At 58.2% G+C, this 24,530-nt stretch overlaps 2 protein-coding genes across 5 annotated transcripts in view; both read right to left on the bottom strand.

The window, feature by feature from the left end:
- Window positions 1-27: 27 nt before the first annotated feature.
- Window positions 28-18,399, bottom strand: LOC100357711 (tetratricopeptide repeat protein 38). 2 transcript variants are annotated; one of them, XM_051828145.2, is made up of 15 exons: window positions 18,271-18,399; window positions 17,194-17,271; window positions 16,340-16,421; window positions 15,441-15,612; window positions 14,488-14,661; window positions 11,359-11,434; window positions 10,118-10,225; window positions 8,301-8,420; window positions 7,425-7,484; window positions 6,377-6,415; window positions 5,613-5,694; window positions 3,530-3,695; window positions 2,666-2,825; window positions 2,425-2,498; window positions 28-890 (listed from the first exon to the last, which is right to left on the bottom strand). In XM_051828145.2, exons 1-15 carry the CDS (start codon window positions 18,301-18,303, stop codon window positions 797-799), a joined length of 1,518 nt encoding a protein of 505 aa, XP_051684105.1. In that variant the 5' UTR covers window positions 18,304-18,399; the 3' UTR covers window positions 28-796. The 2 variants fall into 2 exon arrangements, with proteins under 2 accessions (XP_051684105.1, XP_051684106.1); XM_051828146.2 differs by lacking the exon at window positions 10,118-10,225 and having other exon boundaries at window positions 18,271-18,398.
- A 1,097-nt stretch (window positions 18,400-19,496) lies between these two features.
- Window positions 19,497-24,530, bottom strand: part of LOC138843211 (tetratricopeptide repeat protein 38-like) — a 72,993-nt gene continuing 67,959 nt past the window's right edge. For all 3 annotated transcript variants that reach the window (XR_011380331.1, XR_011380332.1, XM_070053052.1), the window contains one exon: window positions 19,497-20,767. Coding sequence is in view for 1 of the 3 variants with exons in the window: in XM_070053052.1 (XP_069909153.1) it covers window positions 20,579-20,767 (189 nt within the window). In the remaining 2 variants the exon portion in view is untranslated. The remainder of the gene's footprint in view (window positions 20,768-24,530) is intronic.

Below are 24,530 nucleotides of genomic sequence, written 5' to 3'. Positions count from 1 at the left end.
ATAAATCTTAAGAAAAAAAAAAAAAAAAAAGGCAAAGGAACCAGTTTATTTTAATTCTTGAAATTTGCCTGAGCTTGAGCAAACCATGAGGGCCGACTAGGTTCGGAGGCTTCCTCTGCCTGCCCAGCACCTGCTCCCTAACGTCAGTGGGAACTGAAGGACCTTGACGGCCACCGTGGCACTCAGAGTCCCCTTCCGGGAGGGCCGCTCAGCACACGCGTGGGGACATCAGCCAGGGTGGACAGCAAGCAGGAGACCGGAGGTGGCACTCAGGAGACAGCTCAGGCCTTGTCACGGCCTCGTGTGGGGCTCTGCTTTGTGCCAGAGCAGAGCTTCGCTGAGTTGCCCCTCGTGCCCTCACAGCACTGGACTCTGCGAGGACGGGGAAGCCGTGTCCGATGACAGTTGCAATAGAGGAATGAGCTTAATCAGCTCTAATCAGGGAGAGGTGGGGGGAGTAGGAGGAGGCCGTGGACAGGACCTGTGTTTGGGAGACTCCTCCCCCGCTGAGCCCACCCTACCTCTGCCCTTCCTCCCAAGCTGGAGCAACCCTGAAGCAGAAGCGAAAGCAAGCCCTAAGAAACCTAGTGGCAGGCGAGTAGAACAAGCACCCACTGGTTCTGACTGCTTCACAATGCGCGCTGGCCCTAAGATTCTGAATCACACTTGAGATCTGTGTGTCCTGTAGAACTGCTGGCTTACAGCGGGTGTTTCCTAAGCTCAGCCCAGCAGGGCAGCTGGACTGAGGCTGGCCAGCCCCTGCGGAGGTCCTGCAGGCCGAGGCGGCCGGGTGCGCTCACTGCATGAGGTGCGCGGCGGTGGCCTTGCGGATGAGCCGCTCGGTCAGGGGCGAGTTGGGCTTCAGGGCGTCCCGCTCCATCAGAAGGCTCCTGTGGAAACACATCCAGGTTCAGGAGTGGACTCTTCTAGAAGGCTTCGCCCCAAGGTGGGACATGGGCAGATTTGGCCATAGCATGAAGGCAGCAGACGACGCATCAGGGCCCCGTGTCCGTGTCCGCGCACCTTGGTGGAGGGCACTTTGTTTGAGACAGGAGGGGGTGCCACCGTGGCCTGGTCTGCCCCGAGAAGAGCTGCATGACTTGGGGTCCCACCTGCTCCACAGCACAGCGCTGGTGACAGGTGGGGCAGGAAGCCACACCGACCCTGACTCAGGAACAGCAGCAGCAGGACAGGCGGTGTGGGAAACCCAGGCTGGCGGCAAACACTCACTGAGTCCCTCCAGAACTCCCATGGTGAAGCCCAGGTCCCCAAGGGGTCGGTGTTGGGAGCAGGGCCACGGAGAGGTGAATGGGTCTGAGGGTGGCTTCTGAGGAGACAGGACAGAGCAGCAAGGCGCCAGTAGCACAGGCACACTGCGCAGACACCTGCCTTAGCTCAACCCCTAGCCTCCGTGTCCTCTCGGCCTCCTCGCCCGCAGCTGCCACCAGTGAGGCCGCCTCACATCCAAGCGGGGACTGGAGGCCCCCGTGGTGCTGCACCCTAGACAAGCGCACGTGGTCAGGGAGGAAGGAAAGCTGGCACCTTTGTCTCAGACCTCTCAGGGTTTCAAACAGCTTGGCGCTCCCAGCCAGACCCATTTCACAGCGTGCACTCACCTGTACTATCAGGGCCTGGCCCACTGCCACTGCGTACCTGCTGGACCGCTGGCGTCCCGCAGCAAAGGGACCCTGCAGCCCCGGAGGCCACCCTCCCACAGCACCCCTCTGTCACTGGAAGCTGTGCGGCTCACCCTTCTGTCCCTGTTCACACAGCAGAGGCGGCAGAGCTGGGAGGAGTCAGGTCCCTCTCAGGAGCACAGAATAAAGAGCTGTCAGCGCTCAGGGATTCAGGTGAGCAAGGCCCAGCTCCCCCGGGGTCTGCAACGGCTGGGGCTCCACACAGCTCCCTTCTTCGGGTGCCCCCAACACCCCTGCCTTCTGGCGATGCTGTCCCTTTAACCAGACTCACCCCTGCCTGGTTCAATCTACTAGGCTGTCAGCTCTCAACTGTCACTTCCATGGGGTGCCCTCCTGAGCTCCCTCCCCCTGCTAACAAGAGCCAGGGCAATTCTCTACAGGAGGGGACGTCAGGACAGGGAGCCCCATGCAGCCAGGCCCTGGGTCTGCCTGCTCCCCGCTGCCTCCCACAGCCAGCACAGGAAGGCAAAGGGAGTCCAGGCCCAAAGGAGCAGCAGGAGTCGGCCAGGCTGGAAAGGGTCAGGGTGTCCCTGGGCACAGCACGGGATGTGCCTGGGGCCCTTGTAGCTCAGCATGGTGACAGTGGAGAGGGGGCTGGGGAGGGCAGGAGGTTTGACCTGCGTTGGGAAACAACTCCCCTGCCGCAGCCTCACACCTGCAGAGTCGCGGAAGCAGGAGCCACCCCGGCCAGAGACCCCACGTGTGCAGGAAGGGGTGCGGGGCTCACCGTGCCACATTCTTGTGCTTGCTGGAAGTGCAGTTCAGGGCCGCGTGAATCAGTATCTGGTTGAAGACGTCTCTCTGGAATGTCAAGGGCAAGTTAGACCCTGCCAGGTGGAGGCACGGAGCTGACACCCCACACGTGGCTAGAGACAGTGGCCTGCACCCCAGGATGACAGGCTGCCTGCAGAGGTGGCATGGGGTACAGGACGCTCCCTGGTGAGCCTGGCTGGAGGCGGCAAACCCACCTGGGCATTGCTGCCTCCGATCTGGACGATCCGGTAGCGGATGGGCAGAAGCAGGTCGAGAGCGCGGTCGGGATTCCCGGCCTCAGCCTCCACCATGGCCTGGCACAGGGGCAGCCCCACGTCTCGGGCCAGGAGGTGCTGACAGTTCTCCCCCGGGGACCTACAGGCCAAGAACGTGCTCTCAGCAGCTGGCACAGGCATCAGTGGGAGGGCCCACTCCTCCCTCGGCAGGTGTTTCTGTCAAGTGCCCGGCACAGAGCCACACGACAGGTGCTTCCATGGGGTGTGGTGTCAGAGAAGTAGCCCAGCGAGGGGACAGACCATGGCTCTGACCTTACACTCGGCTGTCACCAGCCACCGAGCCCCACACGGGTTCTCCTTCCTCTGGCCTCGGAGTGCTCATATGTAAAGTAGACCAGGTAGCTCTGATCTCACAGAGCCAGCAGGATTGCAGACAGCACAGACAAAAGCCTGGCACACAGACTGGGGCCAAACTGTCCCGGGAAGGGAATGGCCGGCAGCCCAGGGTTCCCAGCTGTCAGCCGCCCACAGGAGGCACGTCCCCTTGTTACAGATGAGGACGTAGGTTCACAGCAGAGAAGTGCCTGGCAGAGTGTGTAAGCCCCGGTGTTCCCCAAGGGAGACTGCCCAATGACACTGACGCTGTACTGTGGGGTAGGGGAGAGGCCGTTCTGTCCTGGGGGCACCGTTGACCTTGGGGAAAATACCCCAGCACCCGTCTTCCATCCCCAAAGCTGGGCTCACGAGTGAGCCCTCACCATGAGCCTCCCTGGCAGGTGGGGGCGAGCTTCAGCAGGACCGGCACCCTGGTCCTGTGGGAAGTGGGGGTGGGGGCCCACGTACTCGCTGGCCTCCTGCAGGGTGGTCAGCAGCTCCTGCGTGGTCTGGGCATCCCGTGCACCCAGCGAAGCCATCAGGAAGTGCACATCATTGAACAGCAGGACGTGATCACGCGTGTGCTTCTTGGTTACAGGCAGGACATCCTGCCAGCGCTGGCCCAGGGACACTCCTGGGGAAACATGGAGGATGCCCAGGGCCCGGTGTGAGTTTCCAGAGGGTGTCCCACGCCTATGTCCTCTTCCAATCACGTCCCTAGGAGGCTCTATGGTGGGTCCTGCTGCAGGTGACAGGCTGGAGCGGCGGGGGACTTTGGGTTTGTGTGAACTTTGTCCATTACAAAAGCAGCAGGTGCATAAGGCATAAAGTAAATCTAACCAGTGCTAAGTCTCTAACCCTTTGACAAACCTCAAAAATACCACTGATTCTCAGCAGCCATGGTGAGGGTGGCACCTGGGCCACACCAGGCCTTGGGTAAACCTGGACAGCCTCCTTCGGCCCTCCTGCCTGGATTGTCCCCTCATGCAGCCCTTGCTGCCCTCTGCTTCCCATCCTCCTGAGTCCATCACTGTTGGGCACTGCCTAAAATCTCCACTACAATATGGAGCCTGGCGGATGTTCGAGGGGCGTGTCTGCGGCTGCTGCGGTTAAGCTAGGTAAGATCAGACCACCGGCACCGCTTTAGTTCCAGACACGTGGACAGTGCATGATCCCCATACTTTGCATAAGATGCCCCTGTGCATGCTTCACTCATGCCTGCATGACCTTTCGCTGATTGGATCCCCTACTGCGCATGTCTTTTGTAAGCCTTATAAGCCTGTACACTTCCTCAATAAAGTAGTTCCTGCTTCGATAGAACTCACGGGTGCTTGCTGTGGTGTGCCTGACCCATCGACCATACCTCTCCCGTTCGCCTTGTGGGGGAGTGTCTGTACTGTCCCCTGCTGGTCAGGGGTCAGCCTCAGGCTTAAGAGGCCAACACAACACCACATCCTTCCTCACTCGGGCACCTACATGACCATGAACACAGCCATCAGCTCTGTCTCCCTTGGCGATTTGGACACGGTTCTTGTGTCTCCGTGATTCTACCGCCCTGTAGCCCATCCTCTCTCCACACCTGCACAAAGGCTCCGTAGAGAGTTCCAGTAAATTTTCAGTCTCAGCCTCATAAGGAGCAAAGGTGCAGGGGTGACAGGGTCTCAGGGTTAATAAGTCTCTACCATTCCCCCAGTGTGGCCCACGCCACCCAATTCTGGAGGGCCCTGGGCAGGATATGAGGCCCAGGCCTAAGTCAGGGTCCTCCTTGGCATTCCCGCTCACACCCCACCGCCGCCACCTGCCTGGGCTCAGCCTCTGCGCATCCCGAGGAGCCTCTCGAAGGCAGCTCCAGGCCTGTGCAGAGCAGCCATGAGCGGACCCCACCCCTACCCTGGCTGCAAGCCCGCTCGTCACCTGCCCTCCCCACCCAGCCAGCCTGCACTGTTCCTAACAGGCCGCTGGCTTTGGACAGGCTGCTGCACTTTGCCTGGTCACCCTACACAGCCTTCAGGGCTCATATTTCATCTCCACCACAAAGCCTGCGTGGAACCTTCCAGAAGCAAGCTACCCAGGCCCTCATCCTGCATGTGGATGTCCTGCTGCCCCGGGCCTCACCCAGGCCTGCACAGGTACAGCGTTGACTCTGCTGAGCCTGGCCGGGAGAGTACCAGCCTGCATGCTGGGGGTTGCCCAGAAGCGTCCTACAGCCCCCAGGACTGTGGCAAACTCATCCAGGCTGGGGTGACAGAGAACTCTGCCATCCCAGGGAGTTGAGACACTCAACCCTATGTCTGGGGAAGGAGGCTGTGAGGACAGGTGGCCAGTTGCCCCCTGTGCCCCAAGGACTGTAGGGCACCATGGGAGTGGCTGGTGCCTCCCTGAGTGGAGCCTGAGGTCTCCTCGCTGAGTAGTGGGAACTGGAAGAAACAGACGCGGCGGCCAGACGTGCTGGTCTCAGGGCATCTACGGAGCCAGGCCAGGCGGGCAGCTGCACCGTGCACTCGCTGTGTAGAGGGGAGGTGAGTGAGCCTGAGGGGCAGAGGTGTGCTACCTTCCATCTGAAGGCGGTAGAGCATGGAGCAGGTGTCCACCATGTCCAGCATTGTGCCGCTGGCCTGCAGTCGGGGCAGGATCTGGAAGACAGGCATGACCCTAGCCATACTCTGCTTGTGGGCTGATGGGGGACCCAGGGCCAGCGAGGAGCATGTCTGGGTTATGTATGGGGTCTGCACAGAGCAAGCCCTCAGCCAAAGGGCGCCACTATCTGGTCCCCACCACCTCTGCCATCAGGACTGTCACCCTTACTGTGACCAAGAGCTCAGACTGCACCAGGCGCAAGAGAGGGCACCAAGTGACCTGGAGAAGCTGCCCCCATTGCGTGCCCGGGAGCATCTGCTGGGCCTGGCCCGTCACCCATCACCAAGCCTCAGAGCAGGCTGGCAGAGACCCCGCCCCCGGCCACACTTCCAGACTCAGCTTTGCTCAGGGGTGCCAAGATCCACATCTCATCTCACAGGTCCCCATCACCTCCATTTCTTCCTACAATGTCCCTTCAACCCCCAAAGGACTGCTTCCAGAACTTCACTGATTTTCTCTGGTGCTGAGACCCCAGGCTTTATTTTTAAGGCCTGTGGGGGTACCGAGGACGATGAGCCATGAGACCGCTCTGGGCCAGTCAAGCCCGTGAGGCCTCACAGAATGCGGGGCTCTGCTCCAGCCGTGTGTTGGCTGTGCCAGCAGAGACCGGCTCACAGGTCTGGGAGAGCCTGACGGGCATTGTGGGCAGGGAGCCTGGTGCGGCCCAGGGGCACTTACATGGGTGTCGTAGATCGTCAGTGCCGCCTCGTAGTCGCCCTGCAAAACACAGCTCCCGTGATGAACGAGGCAAAGCACAGCCCTGAGAAATGAACAAGACCCCTGCCCGTGGCCGCCACGCGCTGCTGAGGGGGTGCGGAGAAGGCGAGGGCAGCGGAGCCAGGCTGCTGCGAGGGGACCGATCCGGGAAGGCCTTGTCTTTGCTGGGCAAAGTCAACACAGGTCAGGCACCCCCACCCGAAACTCTCAGCCCCAAGACCTCCAGAATCCAAAGCCTGTTCAGAGCTGATGTGACACCACAAGTGGAAACTTCCACACCTGACTTCAGCGGACAGGTCCCAGTCAGAGGGCAGACCAGGTGGAAGACACCCCGCAGGCTACCTGTGTCAGGTGTGCAGGGAACTGCACTCAGTCCCATCCCCAAGATGTACCAGGGTGCCCTCCTCCATGCAGACACCCCGGAATCCACAGTCATCTGGAATCAAACGCCCCAGGTCCCAGGCAGTTGGGATAGAGCAGCCAAGGTGGCTGAGCAGAGCTTGCTCTCGCCTCCCCTTCCAGTCTCCCGCCCGTGTTTCCCACCCTGTGCATCCCACGTCATGCCTGGTGCTCACCTCCCAGGCACTGATTTCTGTCTTTGGATATTTAGGGAGCGTCCCGCTTTCCCCGCGGGAACAGCAGTGCGGGAAGCACCTTATGAACGGGACCCTCTGGTGGGATCACTGGGGTAAGGCGCCTGGAGGAGCAGCTCCTGCCCCACTCCTGCTGGGTGGTCTCCTGGTTCCTGCAGGGCCAACCACTGGGGTGGGGGCTGGGCCGTTCACTGTAGCAGGTCTTGGTGGCCCCCGCAAACCACACATATGTGACATGATTCCCAGGACCCAGCAGTGAGGAAAAGGTGGATAGCATCGCAGGCCTGGAAAGCCTCCTAAAAACCTGGGTGCTCTGGGTGCCAGGGCCCTGAAGCCTGTGCCACTGTGAGGGCACCCAGGGTGTGACAGACAACGCGTGCTGGAGAGCAGCTCCTCTCCCCCAGGGGGTCACCTACCTTTTCAATCAGGAATAAAGCCCAGTGCCAGTAATTGTGACTGGCAAGCATGTCCGAGTCCTGGGGGAGAACGAGAGAGTTAGGGAAGCCCCAGGAGGTGCAGAGGTACAAATGCTGCCTCGTGCTGCCAGTCAGAGCCAGCTCTGGGCGAGGGCAGCTAGGACGCCGGGATCAACCCAGGAGGATGTGCACTGGCGTCAGAGCTGAGACGTGGCTGCAGCAGGGCCAGCATGGGGAAGTAATGATGTACTGGCTCCCTCTTCTGCACATACGATGTTAATTGGAATGATAAATCCATTATTCAGAGAGAGGGTTTGAGGCCCATGGGGTAACCAGACGGAACCAAAAACATGGACAACAGGCCCAGGAGCAAGGTGGACAGGACTCGGCTTAGGGTTTGGACGGCCCTTAGGACCTCACAGGTTTAAGGTGAATCCCGAGTTTGCTCAGGTGGCCCTTTCTATGGTGTTCAATGCTGGGGCAACTGACGATGACCTGACAGTGGTGGCACCCAGTCCTCGGAACCTAAGACAAGCCGAGTATGCCAGCCCTTCAGATGGCCAGTGCACCATCCCCCCTGTGTCCACACCCTCAGCTACACTGAGAGGCCACCCCTGGGCTCCAGGCAGGCAGGAGGACCAGCTCAGGGCCTCCTAGGTCTCACCCCAGTGGGGCTCTTGTCTTCATGGTAATTTTATGATGTATTCCTTTTACCAATTCTAGACCAGTTCTAGAAACTTCCACCAACAGGTGTTGAGAGGTGCTTTGTAGCCATGGGTAGCGTGACAGAAATGTTTCAAGCACACCCGTGAACTCCTGTGCCTCAGGACACCGACTGAGTTCCCTTGGCAGGTGGCCGGGGGATGAGAACCGTACCTTCCAGTGCGTCTCCGAGTGCTGCATGAACTCCAGACCCTGCTGGACCTCTGCTCTCATCTCGTGGACGTGGGCAATGGTGTGCACTGACCACGCATCCGTCGGGGTGATAGACAGAGCCTGCGTGTGGGTGAGACAGCGTGGGTCAGTCAGCCTGGGCAGGCCACAGCAATCTCTCACAGGCCTGGGTCCAGCTCAGAACCATCACAACCCCAGGACAGCCCATGTACGCATGCGTAGGGCACACCAGCACAGGACACCGCGAGGCAGAGGTGTGCTACTGGCCCAGGGTTCGCAGCTGGGATGCAGCAGAGTCTCCAATGCAGGGCTCATCCTGGGACCACACAGCCTCCTGCATACAGCTGAGGCTCCTGCATCTGGCCTCAGTTTCCCTCCAGTGCAGGGGCCCCGGATGCTGCCTCCCACTCAGGGCTGCTTGGAGAAGTGGACACTGTCGAGGTGAGCTTGGTGGGGACCGTCCAGTGCCCTTCAGCTGGGGACCTCCCCACACACTACACAGGCACCCAACGGGGGGCTTTCCAGTGCTGACAGCACTGCTGTTGAGGTCAGAGGCTGCTCACGTGCCCAGAGAGGCAGGCTGGACCGGGGAGTGAGCCTAGCCTCACAGCAGCATGCTGCCTGTGCTCCCGGGGTCAGCTCATGTTTACCAAGCACCCACTAGGTGCCAAGCACAGGGAAGTAGACTGAGACTCATGAAAGTCCCATGGATTTGCCCATGGCAGGTCCCATCTCAAATCCTGGGCTACCATCCCCCAGCCTGCTGCCTCGGTCTCCCCAAGCTAGGTGGTGTGCAGCTTGCCCTGGACTGCCAACTGCTGCCACCATGTGTCCTGCCCCTGCTCATCGGGACACAGACAGGAAGCAGAAGGGTCTGTAAGAAGCGTGGGCACCCCCTGTGCTGGATCCCTGGGTGCCGGACACTGGAGAGGGTGAGGGCTGAGTCCGAGTAGACTGGGTGCGGCCCTGTTGGGCACACAGCTCTCATGCAGGGCAGTCCGGAAGGGCTGCGGCTCACAGCCCATTGGCTTGCCCCACTCCTGCTCTGACATGAGCAGGGACTGACCAGTGCGCTCCCTCGCCTAGAGCCCTCCCAAGTGGCCCCTAGGCTCCCCCTCCCAGCACGTGCTGATCCAGCCCCAGCTGCCCAGCTCTGGCCTCTCAGGCTCGCAGCATGCCCAGCCAGTATCCATTACACCCCTGCCTCACAATGACTGACGTGCTTGGGCTGCCCTGCTGGCTGTGCAGACACCCCGCCCCATGGCCGCCCGTGCGGCTGCTCCAGTCCAGCGTGGCTCCTCGCTGTCCAGGAAGTCCACCTCACCACACGGGGATCACCTCCGGGAGCCTCGTTGTGTGGCAGTGAGGAGCAGCGAGGGGATTCTTCTACCTCCCCCTGCCACTTGTGTAGCCTTAGTCTGCACCTTGTGGCTGACCCTGGAGGGACCTGCCACATCCGACTTACCACATCCGGCCACCCTTGCCCACGCTTCTCTGACTGCACTGCCAGCCCCCAGGTGCCCAGGTGGATACCACCCAACAGGAGGGCCTGGCTGCCGTGGTCTCTGCAGGGCCTTCCTGTGGCTGCTGTGGGAGGGTAGTGCCTGGTCACCCACGTATAGAAGTAAAATCACCAGGAAGCCACTCCAGACCTTGACCTCTGACTTGACTTGCAGACAAAGGAGCTGTGGCCCTGATCTCCAGCCTGGGCTCTAATTCTGTGATGCGATGACACCCAGGGGTGCTACCTACCAGGGGTGCTGAGGAACACCAGGGCGACAACAGGGTAAGATCCTGACCTTGTCACAGGGAGGCTGGGTTCTGGTCTTGGCAGCTTCAAGGACCCCTGTCTGGTCAGGTGGCCTTAGAGAATCTGGCTCACCTCCGACCTTGTGGCCTTGGCCTCTCTGAGCAATGGGAGAAAGGCATCACATGGACAGAGTGTGAGTGACAGCAGGTGCATTTGGAGTCCCCAGCCTGAACCAAGAGCAGCAGCTGCCCCCTGGGCCTCAGGATCCACTCCTCTGAGGTGGACAGAGGAGAAGATGCAGGCTGCAGCCTGTCACTTGTTCTGGGCCCACGCACAGAGTAGCATCCACCGTACGCAGTGCCAGCCCTCATGACACAGGTGGGGGCCGCAGTCTGGGACCGAGGGCAGGCGGGAAACGCCCAGTGGATGCTCTAGGGCAGGGCTCGGGGCAGGTCTGTGTAGAGGTGAGTGAAGCCCTGGCTACAGCGCCAGCATCCCACATTGTCCTGGCTGTTCTGCTTCCTCTCCTTCCACATGCACCTGGGAGGGCACAGAGGATGGACGAGTACTTGACCCGTGCCACCCACCTGGAAGACCCACATAGAGTTCCTGGCTTCTGGCTTTGGCCTGGCCTAGCCCCAGCTGCTGCTGGCTTTGAGGAGTGAACCAGCAGGTAGAAGAGATCTCTTTCCCCTCTCCCTGTCCCTGTCCCTGTCCAACTCCGTCTTTCTCTCTCTGTTGCTCTGCCTATCAAATAAATCAGTCTTTGGAAAAGGTGTGTGTGGTGGGGAGGGTCCAAACCATGCAGGAAGAAACAGAAGCCCCAGGTCAGGCCAGCGGGCATCAGCCTCTGTCCCTGACCTCTGTGCCGCCTTCTGAGCCTCGTGTGCAGTCAGTGATGCTGAGAAACGTGAAGTTCAAGGAGGAAGGTTTACATCCATTCCCCACACTGTCCCAGCAGTGCCGAGCATAGGCCCTGGAAGCCAGCAGAGCTGGTGGGAGCACAGACGCCCCGAGTGCAACCCTGAGCCAGGGGCTGAGCAAAGCCTCCCCAGCTTCACCCCCTCTGCTGCAGGCCTGGGCTGTGGCTGGCCAAGGGGCGTGGCTCCGTGGCCACAGAGGCACGGGGATGGCAGGGGTCAGCTTCCTGCCTGGGGCAGCTGCTGGCACTGCAGTGAGTCCTATGCTTGGGGACCTTCAGGGGGACTGGCTCAGGTCAACCAGCGGGTGGCCCCCTTCTTGGCCACTCTCTCAAGGCCAGGGCACTTCTGGAAAGAGTCGGCTACTTACCTCTTTGGCAAGCTTTTCCGCCCGATCGTAGAAGTTGGTTTCCATCAGTCCAAAAGAATAGATGCCTTTCACATAGCTAAAGACAGAGAAAACAAGTCACCTCAAAATACAATAGGACAGGCGGGGAGCACTGCTCTGTGCCCTCCAGTACATGGGCCGATGTCCCGACTCCAGGGACCGTGACGGGACCCTGTTAGACTCATGCTTTGCAGAATCTGCCACGTTAAGATGGGTGGGCCCTGGGCCGTGACTGTGTCCTAAAGGGGCCATGAGAACACAGAGAAGGAAGACGGCGGTGAGGAAGCAAAATCAGCGGGGACAGGGGCTGGCGCCGTGGCTCACTTGGTTAATACTCTGCCAGTGGTGCTGGCATCCTATATGGGCGCCAGTTCTAGTTCTGGTTGCTCCTCTTCTAGTCCAGCTCTCTACTCTGGCCTGGGAAGGCAGTGGAGGACGGGCCAAGTGCTTGGGTCCTTGCATGCGCATGGGAGACCAGGAGGAGACTCCTGGCTCCTGGCTTCCGACTGGTGTAGCACCAGCCGTGGCAGCCATTTGGGGTATGAACCAATGGAGGGAAGACCTTTCTCTCTGTCTCTCTCTCACTGTCTAACTCTATCTGTCAAAAAAAAAAAAAAAAAAAAAATCAGCGGGGACAGCCACAAGCCCAAGCACTCCAGGGACCCAGGAACAGCGGGAGCTGCAAGAGGACGTCCGGCCCCCGCTGAGCATGGGGCAGGCGCTGGCCTGCAGCACACAGGCAGGTGCACCCCAGCTGCTCCGAGTGCCCCACTTGTGGACGCCATTACAGCTGCGTCTCAGCTCTCCAGGCTCCCTCTACTGAGGGGCTAATGACCTAATGACCTTAGTCATCAGAACCATAACATTGCAGGGCCTGCCTGGATTAGTGCCCTCCCACCCCCAAGTCATCTGCACAGGGTCTCCCTCCACCCCACCCCTGCCGCATCTGACTGGTGAAGCCCCCATGGTGGGACAGAGGACTGCTCCCTGGGAAGCTCTCCTGGCTGGGGTCTGTCTGTGGCTCCTCCTCTGCTTCTGCAGCTCGGCTCCCAGCGTCTGCCCAGCTGGACACCCCCCCTGCACAGCCAGGCTCCTCCCCAGGCCCAGGGGACCTGGGGCCGGGACCCTGTCCACTTCACTCTCACGGCCCCAGCCAGGATAGGTCCACTTCCCTTGCACAGGAAATGCACACCCCCATCTCACCCGTCTCACTGACAGCCAGGACCCCCAGTGCTCACACAGGATAGAGGCGTCCTGCCCGTGGCTTTCCAGCCAAGGGGAAACAAGACTGAAGCTGGACTCTGCACGCTGGATGTTATCTCTGCTCCCGTGCGAGATACAGATCCGACTCGTAGTTCACAGAAGCATATTCTAGAACAGCCCCTTCCAGACGGCTAACTGCAAGGTAACTAAGGAAGCTCTGTGAGGTCATTCACTGAGCGCTTTCTGGGTTATTTATTAAGTGCTTACTGTGTATCAGGTCCTGAAAGTCCCCTGTGGTGGTCAAGTCCCTATGTCCACTTGGCTGGACCGCAGAACTCAGTTTCCTGTCCAAACACCAGTCAGGTGTGGCTGAGGCAGTAAGTTGTTCGTGGGGCCGACATTGACGTCAGTGTTCTTTGAGTTAAAGTGGCTTCTCTCCACAGCGTGGGTGGTCCTCACCCCATCCGTAGACAGACTGAGGGCTCCGGAGACCAGGATTCTGCCTCCAGATTCAAGTCTCTCCCGTCAGGGGGCTGGTGCTGTGGCGCTGCGGGTTAAAGCCCTGGCCTGCAGCGTTGGCATCCCATATGGGCGCCAGTTCAAGTCCCAGCTGCACTGCTTCCAATCCAGCTCTCTGCTATGGCCTGGGAATGCAGTGGAAGATGGCCCAAGTCCTCGGCCACTGCACCTGCGTGGGAGGCTGGGAAGAAGCTGCTGACCAGAAGAAGCTCCTCGCTCCTAATCAGCTCAGCTCTGACCACTGCGGTCATTCGGAGTGAACCAGTGGATGAAAGACCTCTCTCTCTCTCTCTCTAAATCTTAAGTAAATAAAACTCTTTAAAAAACAAAATAAATCTTAGAAAACAGAAAAGTCTCTCCTGCCAGCCGCTGCGGGAACTTCCCACCTGCCGCCTGCCCTCCAGAGGGCTAACATGTCAGCCCCACGATCACACGAGTCTGTAAAATAAATCGTTCAGGGGCTGGCGTTAGCCACAGGGAAGACACATGTGTCCACGTCCCCGTGTCTGGTTTGAGTCCCAGCTCCACTCCTGACTCCAGCTTCCTGCTTATGTGCACTGGGAGGCACCAGGTGATGGCTCAAGTTGGGAGGTCCCCTCCACCCAGGTGGGAAACCTGAAACCTGGAGTCCACAGCTGCTGGATTTAGCTCTGTTCCAGCCCTGGCTATTGGGGCATTTGGGGAGTGAACCGGCAAGTGGAAATCTCGGCCTGTGTCTCTCTCTGCCTCTCAAGTGATAACACCATCTTTTAGCCCCTCTCCTCCACGTCCAGCTGATCCAGCCTCTAGGGGGAGCCCCAACACAGACTCTTTAACCTGCTTGAGCTCACAACCTTCCTGTGATCAAGATGCAAGGGAGTGGCTCCGTGTGCTGGTTGTGCAGGGACAACCCAGCCTCCTCCTTCCCCCAGGCAGCAGCAGGACTGTGCTTCCTGGTCTCCTGTGGGCGGCCCTGGTCACGTGACCAGTTCTGGCCAAAGGGAACAGCCATCGGTTCTCTCATTCTGGGCACTTAACTGCCATGGGGAGCCCCTCTGGAGAGCTCTCTTCCCTTAGGGACTGGGGTGTGCAGAGGGCAGTGGCTTCCACAGCTGGGACCCAGGAGGGCGACAAGGACAGGGTCTCAGAGCCCTCAGCCCTGCTAAGGTGGATGTGCAGAATGGGTGAGAACGCTGTATGAATTATGGGATGTATGTCAGTGCATCCTGCTACAGAGGGTGTGAGTTCATTCTCAGGATGAGACGGACATCCAGTGGGGCCTTGAGCGGTAAAGCAGCAGAGAGGAGCAACAGTGGCCTCATTAAGGTGCGGCAAGGCCGACAGAGCTGCCACCGTTAGGTTGCAGGGAGGGATTAGAGAAGGAAACGACGCGGTTTCCACTGCACATACCTGCTCAGGGGGACATCTGGTGACCAGAAGGGGTAAATTCGAGCAACGGAATCTCGCATCTGATCTTGGTAGCCCAGGTAAAAATAGGCATCATGGGAGAATTTTAGGGCCAACATATCCGTCGGGTGGTCCTGGAGAATCTGTTCCCATAGGGCACAGGCCTTCGGGAAGTTCCTGAAAGCCAAGAGGAGCTCTCAGCACCACTGAACACAAAGCCTGCACCCCCAAGCATAAAACACATTCCACGTTGTCGACTGCATTGGATTGGCTTAAAAATAATAGTTTCTAAGTTAGAAAGTGGCTCAAACATTGAAAACCCAATGAGGAATCTTACGGCCTGGTTAAAGGAAACAAACAAATAAACAAACAATCTCAATAAGTTGTTAGAGATAATTTCATGTGTGACCAGCAGTTGGCTGTAGGGAGTCTGGGCTGGAATCGCCCCGTGTGGACTCACTGAGCAGACCCCAGGAGATGTCCCCGCGTCGGGCTCAGCACCCCTGAGCTCCTGCGGGGTCATCAGCGGTGTCACACCTGCAGAGCAGGCATGGGCACTGCCGTTCTCAGGGAATGAGGGTCAGCGGGGGGCAGGGACAGGAATCTGGAAGGCTGCGGCAGTGCACCCAGGGGTGTGTGGGAACCAGGAGCACATGCACAGATGCTTCCTGCCCTCTTGTGGACATTTCTACCACACGGTTCCATTATTTCAGTAACGAAACTAATAACTGATTGAGGTCATGAAACAAAACGAGTGACTGGACACTGAATTGGGAATCTCAGCCCAGCCTTCCTTATCAGGCACTCGACTGCACAGGCAGGACGCAGCCCTGACCCAGGTGCTCTCATGAGCTGGGCCGAGGATTCCCCTGGGGCCGCATGGGGACAGCCTGAGGCACCCCCAGCCCAGCCTCGGTTCACCCATCACAGACACACAGCCCTCAGAGGCCCCTCACCCGTTGGCAAATGTCTCCACGGCAGACACGTGCAGCTGCTCCCGCTGTGTCAGGGCCTGCGCTTTGGACACGTCCACCATGGTCTTCACAGCCAGATCCAGCTCTTTGTCCAGTTGCCTGGAGCTTCCAGTGCCAATCAGCCTGAGGCCGGCAGAGATGGCATGGCCCATGGCTGGCAATAGATTGGACACAGCTGGGGATTCAGACGCTTGGGTCGGCCCAGCCCAGCCCAGGCCTCACCCAGAGTGGCAGCAGGTGCAGGCCAGGCAGCAGGCAGGCCCGCTCTGTCGTTGCCCAGGTTGTATGAGCCCCCTGCCTTTGGTCCGACCAGTCTGCACTGGGCGGGAAGTGGGTCCCTGCCTCCCTGCTCTCCCCTCCCAACCTTATCCTGCCTGGGGTTCCAGAACACACCGTGCTGGCCTCCCCATGTCTGCGGAGTTGCCAGCCTCTCACCCACTGGTTGCCCTGCCCAGCTGCCTGGGTGAGGCTCATTGGCCCTGGGCCATGGCTACAGTTCAAACCTCCTGTGTTCCAGGGATCCACGCCTTGGACTGGTTCATCTTGCCCAGTTCCAGCCCCTCTGCCAGTGTGGTGGCTTTGGAACTGGCTTGCCCTCATGACCCACGGTTTCCTCGTCTGAGAAAAGGGATCAGCTTCTTCCATGCAGAGGAGACAGCATTTAGAGCAAACAGTCGAAAGCTCCTTTGTAGCCTTCACCACCAGACAGGAGCAACCGTGATCTCAAACACACCAGAGGTGTGGTCTTCCTCCCTCTGTGCAAAAGGCGGCCCGGTCAGTCCACCTCCCATCCCCAGCCGCCTGGGTCCCTGCAGTCAGGGAATGCGAGAGGGGCTGCCTCCTGGAAGCCGGGCCCTCAGCCCAGGGGAAGTGTTGCTCACCGAAGTTGGGATCTGCTGCTCTGAGCCGCGCCAGGCAGCCCTCGATGCCGCCAAGACTCTTGTCATTGGTCCACGTTACATACTGAAATACAAGGGGCCACAGTCATCCACGGATCTGCACGTTCCTCTTTCTACAACACTGAGTGCAGGCAGGTGGGGTGGGGTGGTGATGTTGTAAACAGTTAAACAGGCAGAACACAGCAGCGGCCTGGCTGACGACATTGCATCACCCGTATGCCTCTGGAAACTTCTGAGCCCTCACGTTCTACAGATGGGGTCAGCATGTAGTGGTCTCACTGCTCACGCAAAGGCCAGCTGTGGGCACTGCCCTGGCCTGTCAGACCCAGGTGCATCTTGGTTCTGCCTCATCTCACTGGACAACCTCAAACTCAACGAAGTTCAACTCTCTGGGTCTCTGTTTCCCCATCTGTCAATCAATCCAGTTAGACCTTACTCTGAGCCCCCCTCCTAGTTCTAAACCAGAGGATCCTTCAGTCGTGCAGAAAAGCCAGGAATGTGATGAGGGGCTGGCCCGGCCACAGGTGAGACAGCGTCCCACAGGTAAGCCCCAAATCTAAAGGGCAGAGCCCACATGAAACCCTCAGTAGGCACTCATGGGAGTCTGTGGGGGCCCAGAGCCCTCCAAGCCACCCCTAACCGGCCCACTGCTGCCCACCCACCTCTGGGGGACCTGGGAAAGGAGGGTGAGTGCAGAGGGGGTGGGTGGGCTGGCATGCTCCATCTTCCAGACTTGACTGCATTCCGCTGCTAGAGCGCAGCTGAAAAAGCACTCACCAAATCAGAAAACCCCCCGAAACCTTCACAGAGGGCAAGCGTTTCTCCGATGGGCGTACCTGGGTCAGAGTGGCATCGAACAGCTTGCAGGCTTCGTTGCTTGTGGTGGAGAGCGGCAGCCCGGCATCCTTCCAGGCCTACGCACAAGGAGGAGGCGGCCCGGCTTCAGTCTTGGACACAAGGGGCCCCCGCCCCAGCCCCCTGCAGACCTCCAAACGCCTAGCAGTGGTGCAGGGCCAGGCTTCCGTGAGACCATGAAACTCAGCTCTGTGCTTGGGATGGGACGGATACTGACCCTGACTCACACCCACCCAGTATCCGGGGAACACCTGTGTGCCCTCGGGCAAGACGCTGCCTCTCAGGCCCCTGTAGCACTGCCCCTCTGTAGCACGGGCCCAGGGGGACCCAATGGAGGGACCTGGATGTGCCGACCCGGAGTCCTGATCACCAAGGGGTGGGGGTGCTGTCCAGGCAGAAGAGGAGTCTGGTGCTAAAGTGCAACTCGGAGGGCACTGGTCCATCCAGCTGGGCTGGCGGGCTGCACACTACTGCCGCCACCGACTCCATCCCTGGACTGTCCACTCAGGCAGAGCCTCAGGCCTCAAGGTGGTCAGAGCCGGTCACAGGGACAGCAGAGTCGGCCAGGGGCACAAGTCCAGAGACTCCCTGGGCAGAGGGAATGCCCTTTAGCCTGTCCAGAGGGCCCAGCATGGGACTTGGGTGGCTGAGGGCCAGCTGCCTGTGCCCTCTAACCTCAGTCTATCTCATCTGCAAGGTGGGCTCAGGCTCCTGCCCTGGGCAGAACTGAAAGAGACCCTCCCTGTCACTGGTTGTCCCCTCTGTACTCGGTGGCACCCAAGTACTGGGGTCTTCTCCAAGCCCGAGAGCCGCCAGGGGTTTCCCTTGGTGGGGGCGCCAGAAGGGCCCCCGTTCCCTTCCTCCCTTCCTGGGTGCAGCCCGCGCTGGCGCCCAGGGTCGCTGCCAGGCCCCACAGGATCTGCCGGCCGGCGCCCACCCACTTGTGCTCGCGGCTTGACCTCGGGTCACCCTCAAGCTCGATTTCACATCGCCCGACGCCGGGCCACCCTGGCTCAGCGAGAATCAGGGACGCCTGACTGCGGGAGGCTTCCGCGTACCTGGCAGTCGCGCAGCTGAGAGGACGCGGCCATAGTGCAGCGGCTCAGGCTACTGGCGCCGCCGTGGCCTTTCTGGGAGGGGGCGGAGCGCGGAGGGGGCGGGGTCAGTACGTCTGGGCGGGTCCGGCCGGAGGCTACCAGAAGGTGGGAGGGGTTCTCCAGGCAAACTTTGGTGCGAGGCGCTGTGCAAGCCCTGCCTCCCCCGTTGGACTTGGACCCTCGGCAGTCCTACAGGCAGGCTCCCCTCTGCTGGGGGCCCTCGGGGGAGGTGACTGCAGTCGGAGGCCCTTGAGAGTAAAGGGGGTCTCAGACCTCTTTTCCTCCGCCCCTGGCCCTTTGCTCCCCCAGTTTAATGCACACCCCCTCCCCCGCGAGCAGCAGTCCAGTAAGGAGTGCAAGCGCTGGGTGCTGTGTGCAGTTGGACGTCGTGTTCCAATTCTTGGGTTAATTTCCACGTTCAGAAATACTGCGCTAAAACCTTCCTGTTGGGCTGAAATTCTAAACTCCTTACAAGGAAACAGGAGCGCACCTTCCTGATGTTGAACGTGGCAGTGCATCCTCAGACGTCACACCTAGAGGATGAGCGATGACAGAAAGAGCAGACAGACTTCATCGGAATGCAAAGCCTTGCTTCCTCCCAGGGCGCTGTCAGCAAAATGAGAAGAAAAGCTGCAGAATGGCCGCAAGATTTGCACCCAGGACACATCCCCAACTCCTGCAACTCGGCACCACGGCGACAGCTGGGCCAGCGACTGGGACCACAGAGAAGCAAGTTCAGCGTCATGCTTTGTGGGTCTGTCCATATCGCTGCTAAGTGAAGGCAGCCAGTCACAAAGGGCCACCTGCTGCGTGCCTGCATTTACGTGAACCGTCCCAAGTAGCCCACAGCACAGACAGTACCCTGAGAGCCAGGGCTGGGCGCGGTGGGATGGGGGTGACGCTGGCGGGTGTGGGGTTTCCTTCTGTGGCGATGAAAATGGTTTACAACCAGATAGAGCAGCAGTGTGGTAGCACAGCAGGGTGAGCCACCGCTTGGGAAGCCCACTTCCCATATCGGAGTGTTGGGTCGACTCCTGGCTACCTTAGCCTCCCCCGGCCCCTGTGGGTGACCAGGTGGAGTTGCAGGCTCCTGGCTTCATGTGACACCCGTGGCTATTGTAGACCTGAGGAGCGAATCAGCAGAGTGATGGTCTCTCTCTCCCCTGCCTTTCAAATAGATACATCTATTTTTTAAAAAAGATTTATTTTGTTTATTTGAAAGTGTTACACAGAGAGAGGAGAGGCAGAGAGAGAGGTCTTCCATGCTATGGTTCACTCCCCAGTTGGCCGCAAAGGCTGGAGCTGTGCCAATCCAAAGCCAGGAGCCAGGAGCTTCCTCCAGGTCTCCCAAGTGGGTGCAGGGGCTCAAGGACTTGGGCCATCTTCCTCTGCTTTCCCAGGACACAGCAGAGAGCTAGATCGGAAGTGGAGCAGCCAGGTCTTGAACCAGTGCCTATACGGGATGCCGGCGCTTCAGGCCAGGGCTTTAACCTGCTGCGGCACAGCACCGGCCCTACATCTATTTTTTTAAAAACTAGATAGATGTGATGGTGGCCACATATTATGGACATACTTAACACCACTGTGCTGCACACGTCTAAGTAGTTAATTTTGTCAACAAAAAATACTCAATGAGTTTGTGTTGCCTGCTCCCCAATTCTGCACTAGAGGAAAGTGCCTCACTGCTCTCCCTGCCCCCACCTGCCCCCCCACCCAGTATAAACTGGAGCCACCACTTTGGGAAGCATCGGTGGTCTCTGGCAGGCATAGTGAAGATGGCAGTTGCCAAGTCTCTGACATCCCACTTCTGCAGGGCCGAGAGGAGCCAAAAGGCCAAGAACAAAACTGTAGGTGAAAGGAAGCCTTCCCCATGCCTGAAAAGGGGCGAGGTTACCCTGCAAGGTGCTGCCTGGCAGGGAGAGTCGCTTTGAGGGAGCTGCCAGGAACCATATGGCACTTTGCCTTTCCTTCCCCTCCCCCTGCTGAGAAGCAGAGCCTTCTTGGTAGGCCTGCAAGGCCTTGGCCCAGAAGCTGGTGTGCCCTGGTGGCATGGCCCTGAGAGACTAGCGGGAGCCAGGCTGGGTGTGGAAGGCCACATAGCACCTGTGTTCCCTTTGGTCTAGGAGCAGTCCAGGGTGTTCTGCAGGGTGGTGAGCTTGTGGGACGTGGGCTAAAGGATCTGCAAACCCAGGGCTAAGGACGTCTAAGTGATGGACCATAGGTGAGGCTCTCAGTGAGACCCTCAGATTGGCCCCAAGGAAGAGTCAGCTTAGCTTCCCAGTGCAAACAACCAGAGGGCACCAAGCAGGAGTGTCCTGCCCTTCCCCCTTGCCTCTTCACTTGCACCCTGGGGGTCAGAGGTGGCTGGGGAGAAGGCCAGGGCCAGAGCCGAGGGGGCAGAACTCAGTGAGAAGGCCGGCAGAGCTTGACCACTACATGGGCCTGGACATCTCCATCCCTGGGGAGAAAAAAAGAAAGAGAAAAAGTCATTTTTAAGTTGAAGGTCAAAAGCACACTTTTTATCCAAGGGCTGCTAAAGAAGCAGCCTCTCCTGGGAATGTGAGCAGGCAGGGGGCGGGGAGGGGTGATATCCCCTCTCTGTCTTCAGATTCGAGATCCAGGAGGGAGCGAGCAGCAGGGTGCTTGGCAAACTAACAGGAGAAAAACAGAGACAACAACCTTGCAAACACAGTAGCATGGGCAGGTTCTAGTGTAGGAAACCGTGGCTGCAAAGATGGAAACGTAGACAAATGTAATGCCATGGCATTACGGGACTTCAGTAATGTGGTGAGGAAATGCAAGGGAACAATAAACTCCTCGGCTGAGTTCATGGCTTCCCGGGTGTGGGCTGGGGGTGAGGGTCGTGGAGACTCTCCTGAGGGCACTCTGGGCTTTCAGCTGCATTGGAACTGCTGGGCTTGTGTAGCTGAGTTGCATCTCTCTTTACACAGTTTAGGCATTTCACAATCAAGCAGAAGGAAGCTTCATCCCCTCTGTCCTTTGGCTTCTGCCCACTGAGGCACAGAACTCACCTGCGGAGTTGCACAATGCCGTCTCCATGTCCTCTCTCCCTCCTGTCCCCCTCTGCCCCCTCCACTCAAACCTGTCTGCACCCAGCAACTGCTGCTGCTCTTCTCCAGGACACTGAAGACCTCTTTGTTCCCAAACCCAGCAGCTGCCTCTCCCCCGGCACCCCCACTGCCTCACCCGCAGCTGACACAGCTTGCCAGGCCTTCTCTGAACACCCTCTTCCCTTGCATGGCAGGCCACCCCACCCTCCCACCCCATGCCCCTCCTGTGTCCTTTATGTCCTGGAAGACTCAGGAGCCCACACCTCCATCAGGGCCCCCTCCCCATCTGACTTCTGACAACCCCAACCCAAGTCTTTCACCCAGGCCACAGGAATGTTTCGGCTCTCTCCTGGGCCTCTCACAGTGGCCAGAACAGACCCACCTGATTGAAACACGGTGAATCCCCTACAGGCAGACCTCAAGGCCCGAGCGACAATCCCGTGGCAGCCCAGCACCTGGCTGAACGGTTTGGGCCTCCACCCCAGTTACCCTGAAGCTTAGCCACTCCTCTTGCATGTGCTGTGAACCCAGGCCACCCGTGCAACTTCAGTGAAATCCCAGGCCATTCTCACTAAGGAGGGTGGCAGTCCTTAGCGTGTCCATCTGCCACCCCCTCAGCTATTAGTAGATTCAACATTCTCTTTCCTTTACCCTTAAACCTTGTCCTCAGTTTTATTCCACACTGGGGACAGGGTCACAAACTCAGAGTCAAGACCAGCTCATGTTCTGCCAGGTACTTGGGCCCTGCACCCCATGGGAACCAGGATAAGTACCTGGCTCCTGCCATCAGATCACCATGGTGCACCGGCTGCAGCGCACCAGCCGCGGCGGCCATTGGAGGGTGAACCAACGGCAAAAGGAAGACCTTTCTCTCTGGCTCTCTCACTGTCCACTCTGCCTGTCAAAAAAATAAATAAATAAAAAAAAATAATGTTGTCAGGGCCGGCGCCATGGCTCACTTGGTTAATCGTCTGCCTGCGGCACCGGCATACCATATGGGCACCAAGTTCTAGTCCCGGTTGTTCCTCTTCCAGTCCAGCATTCTTAGATGAACCGGGAAGGCAGTGGAGGATGACCCAAGTGCTTGGGCCCCTGTACCAGCACGGGAGACCAGGAGGAAGCACCTGGCTCCTGGCTTCGGATCGGTAGCTCCGGCCATAGTGGCCATTTTGGGGGTGAACCAATCAATGGAAGGAAGACCTTTTTCTCTATCTTGCTCTTTCACTAACTCTGTAAAATAAAAAAATAAAATAATGTTGTCCACAAAAGACCACTTTAAATGTAAAGGCATGTTGGAAGTAAAAGAATGACTATATATATATATATATATATATATGTGTGTGTGTGTGTGTGTGTGTATGAATATATCTCCAACGTAACCAGAATGCATAAGAGAGCAAGTGTGGCTCTTTTACTATCTGGTAGAAAAGATTTTGAAACCAAGATTATTATCAAGATAGAAATAATTAAGGGAAATTCACCAGGAAGACATAACCACAAATATGTTACACATAACAGAGCCCCAAAGATGCGGCAAAAAGGGACAGGACTAAAGAACAAAGGAGACACCTTCACAATCACAGCAAGAAACCAGCCTGTCAGCAAATAAGACAAAACCCAGAAAAGACGGAGTCTGAGCAACACTACCAGCTACCTCCCCTAACTGAACCCTCCAATTTATAACATTCAAGCACACTTCAAAAAGGTCTTGGGGGGGCAGCTGTTTGGCCTAGTGGTTAAGACCCCCGCACTCTGGTAAGAGCCTGGTTTGAGTCCTGCCTTGGGCTCTTGACTCCAGAGTCCAGTGCAGATGCTGGGGGGCAAGAGTGATGGCTCAAGTGGTTGGGTTCCTGCCACCCAAGTGGGACACCTGGATTGAGTCTCCAATCCCAGCCAATGAGGGCATTTGGGGAGTGAACCAGTGGATAGGGGCTGTGTCTAATAAATACAGTTTTTTTTTAAGATTTATTTTATTTTATTTGAAAGACAGAGTTTAGAGTTAGAGACAGAGAGAAAGGTCTTCCATCCGCTGGTTCACTCCCCAGATGGCCACAACGGTTGGAGCTACGCCGATCCAAAGCCAGGAGCTTCCTTGGGTCTCCTATGTGGGTGCAGGGGCCCAAGTCCTTGGGCCCTCTTGTACTGCTTTCCCAGGCCCTAGCAGAGAGCTGGATTGGAAGAGAAGCACCTGGGACTAGAACCGGAGCCCATATGGGATGCTGGCACTTTGGGCCAGGGCATTAACCTGCTGCGCCACAGTGCGAGCAACATAAATACAGTTTTTATTTTTATTGTTTGACAGGCAGAGTTAGAGAGTAAGAGAGAGACAGAGAGAAAGGTCTTCCTTCTGTTGGTTCACCCCCCAGATGGCGGCTACGGCCGGCGCACTGCACCGATCTGAAGCCAGGAGCCAGGTGCTTCCTCCTGGTCTCCCATACGGGTGCAGGGCCCAAGTACTTAGGCCATCCCCCACTGCATACAGCTTTTTAAAACATTTCTTTGGGCCAGTGTAGGGCTCACTTTAATCCTCCACCTGCGGCGCCGGCAGCCTGGGTTCTGGTCCCGGTTGGGGCACCAGATTCTGTCCCGGTTGCTCCTCTTCCAGGCCAGCTCTCTGCTGTGGCCCGGGAAGGCAGTGGAGGATGGCCCAAGTGCTTGGGCCTTGCACCCACATGGGAGACCAGGAGAAGCAAATGACTCCTGGCTTTGGATCGGTGCAGTGTGCCAGCCATAGCAGCCATCTAGGGGGGTGAACCAACAGAAGGAAGACCTTTCTCTCTGTCTCTCTCACAGTCTAACTCTGCCTGTCAAAAACAAACAAACAAACAAACAAACAAACAATTTCTTTGCATTGCTTTAAACTTAAAAAGTGTTAAACATTTCTGAAGAATTCAAATGTGCATTGTCCGTGAACTTCCTGAAACCCCTTCTTCCCAGCAAAGCTAGAACCAACATGAATGATGTGAGCCTTCACCCTTAGAGACCAGAAGAGGCCGAGCCCAGTAAACCCGAGTCTGGCCTCACAGCCCCTCTGATTTCCAGTTTCCTAACTGGTTTGCCCCGGTGAAACGAGTCTGTCAAAGACAGAACAAAAAGGGCCCTTCAGTAATGAGGCTTAATCTAGCTGGGAACCCTGCCTGAGCTAGAAAG

This window comes from Oryctolagus cuniculus, chromosome 11 (genome assembly GCF_964237555.1).
Source record: "Oryctolagus cuniculus chromosome 11, mOryCun1.1, whole genome shotgun sequence".
NCBI classification, from domain to species: domain Eukaryota; kingdom Metazoa; phylum Chordata; class Mammalia; order Lagomorpha; family Leporidae; genus Oryctolagus; species Oryctolagus cuniculus.
Note: the sequence above shows the minus strand (reverse complement) of the source record. Positions and strands in the feature narration are given on the sequence as shown.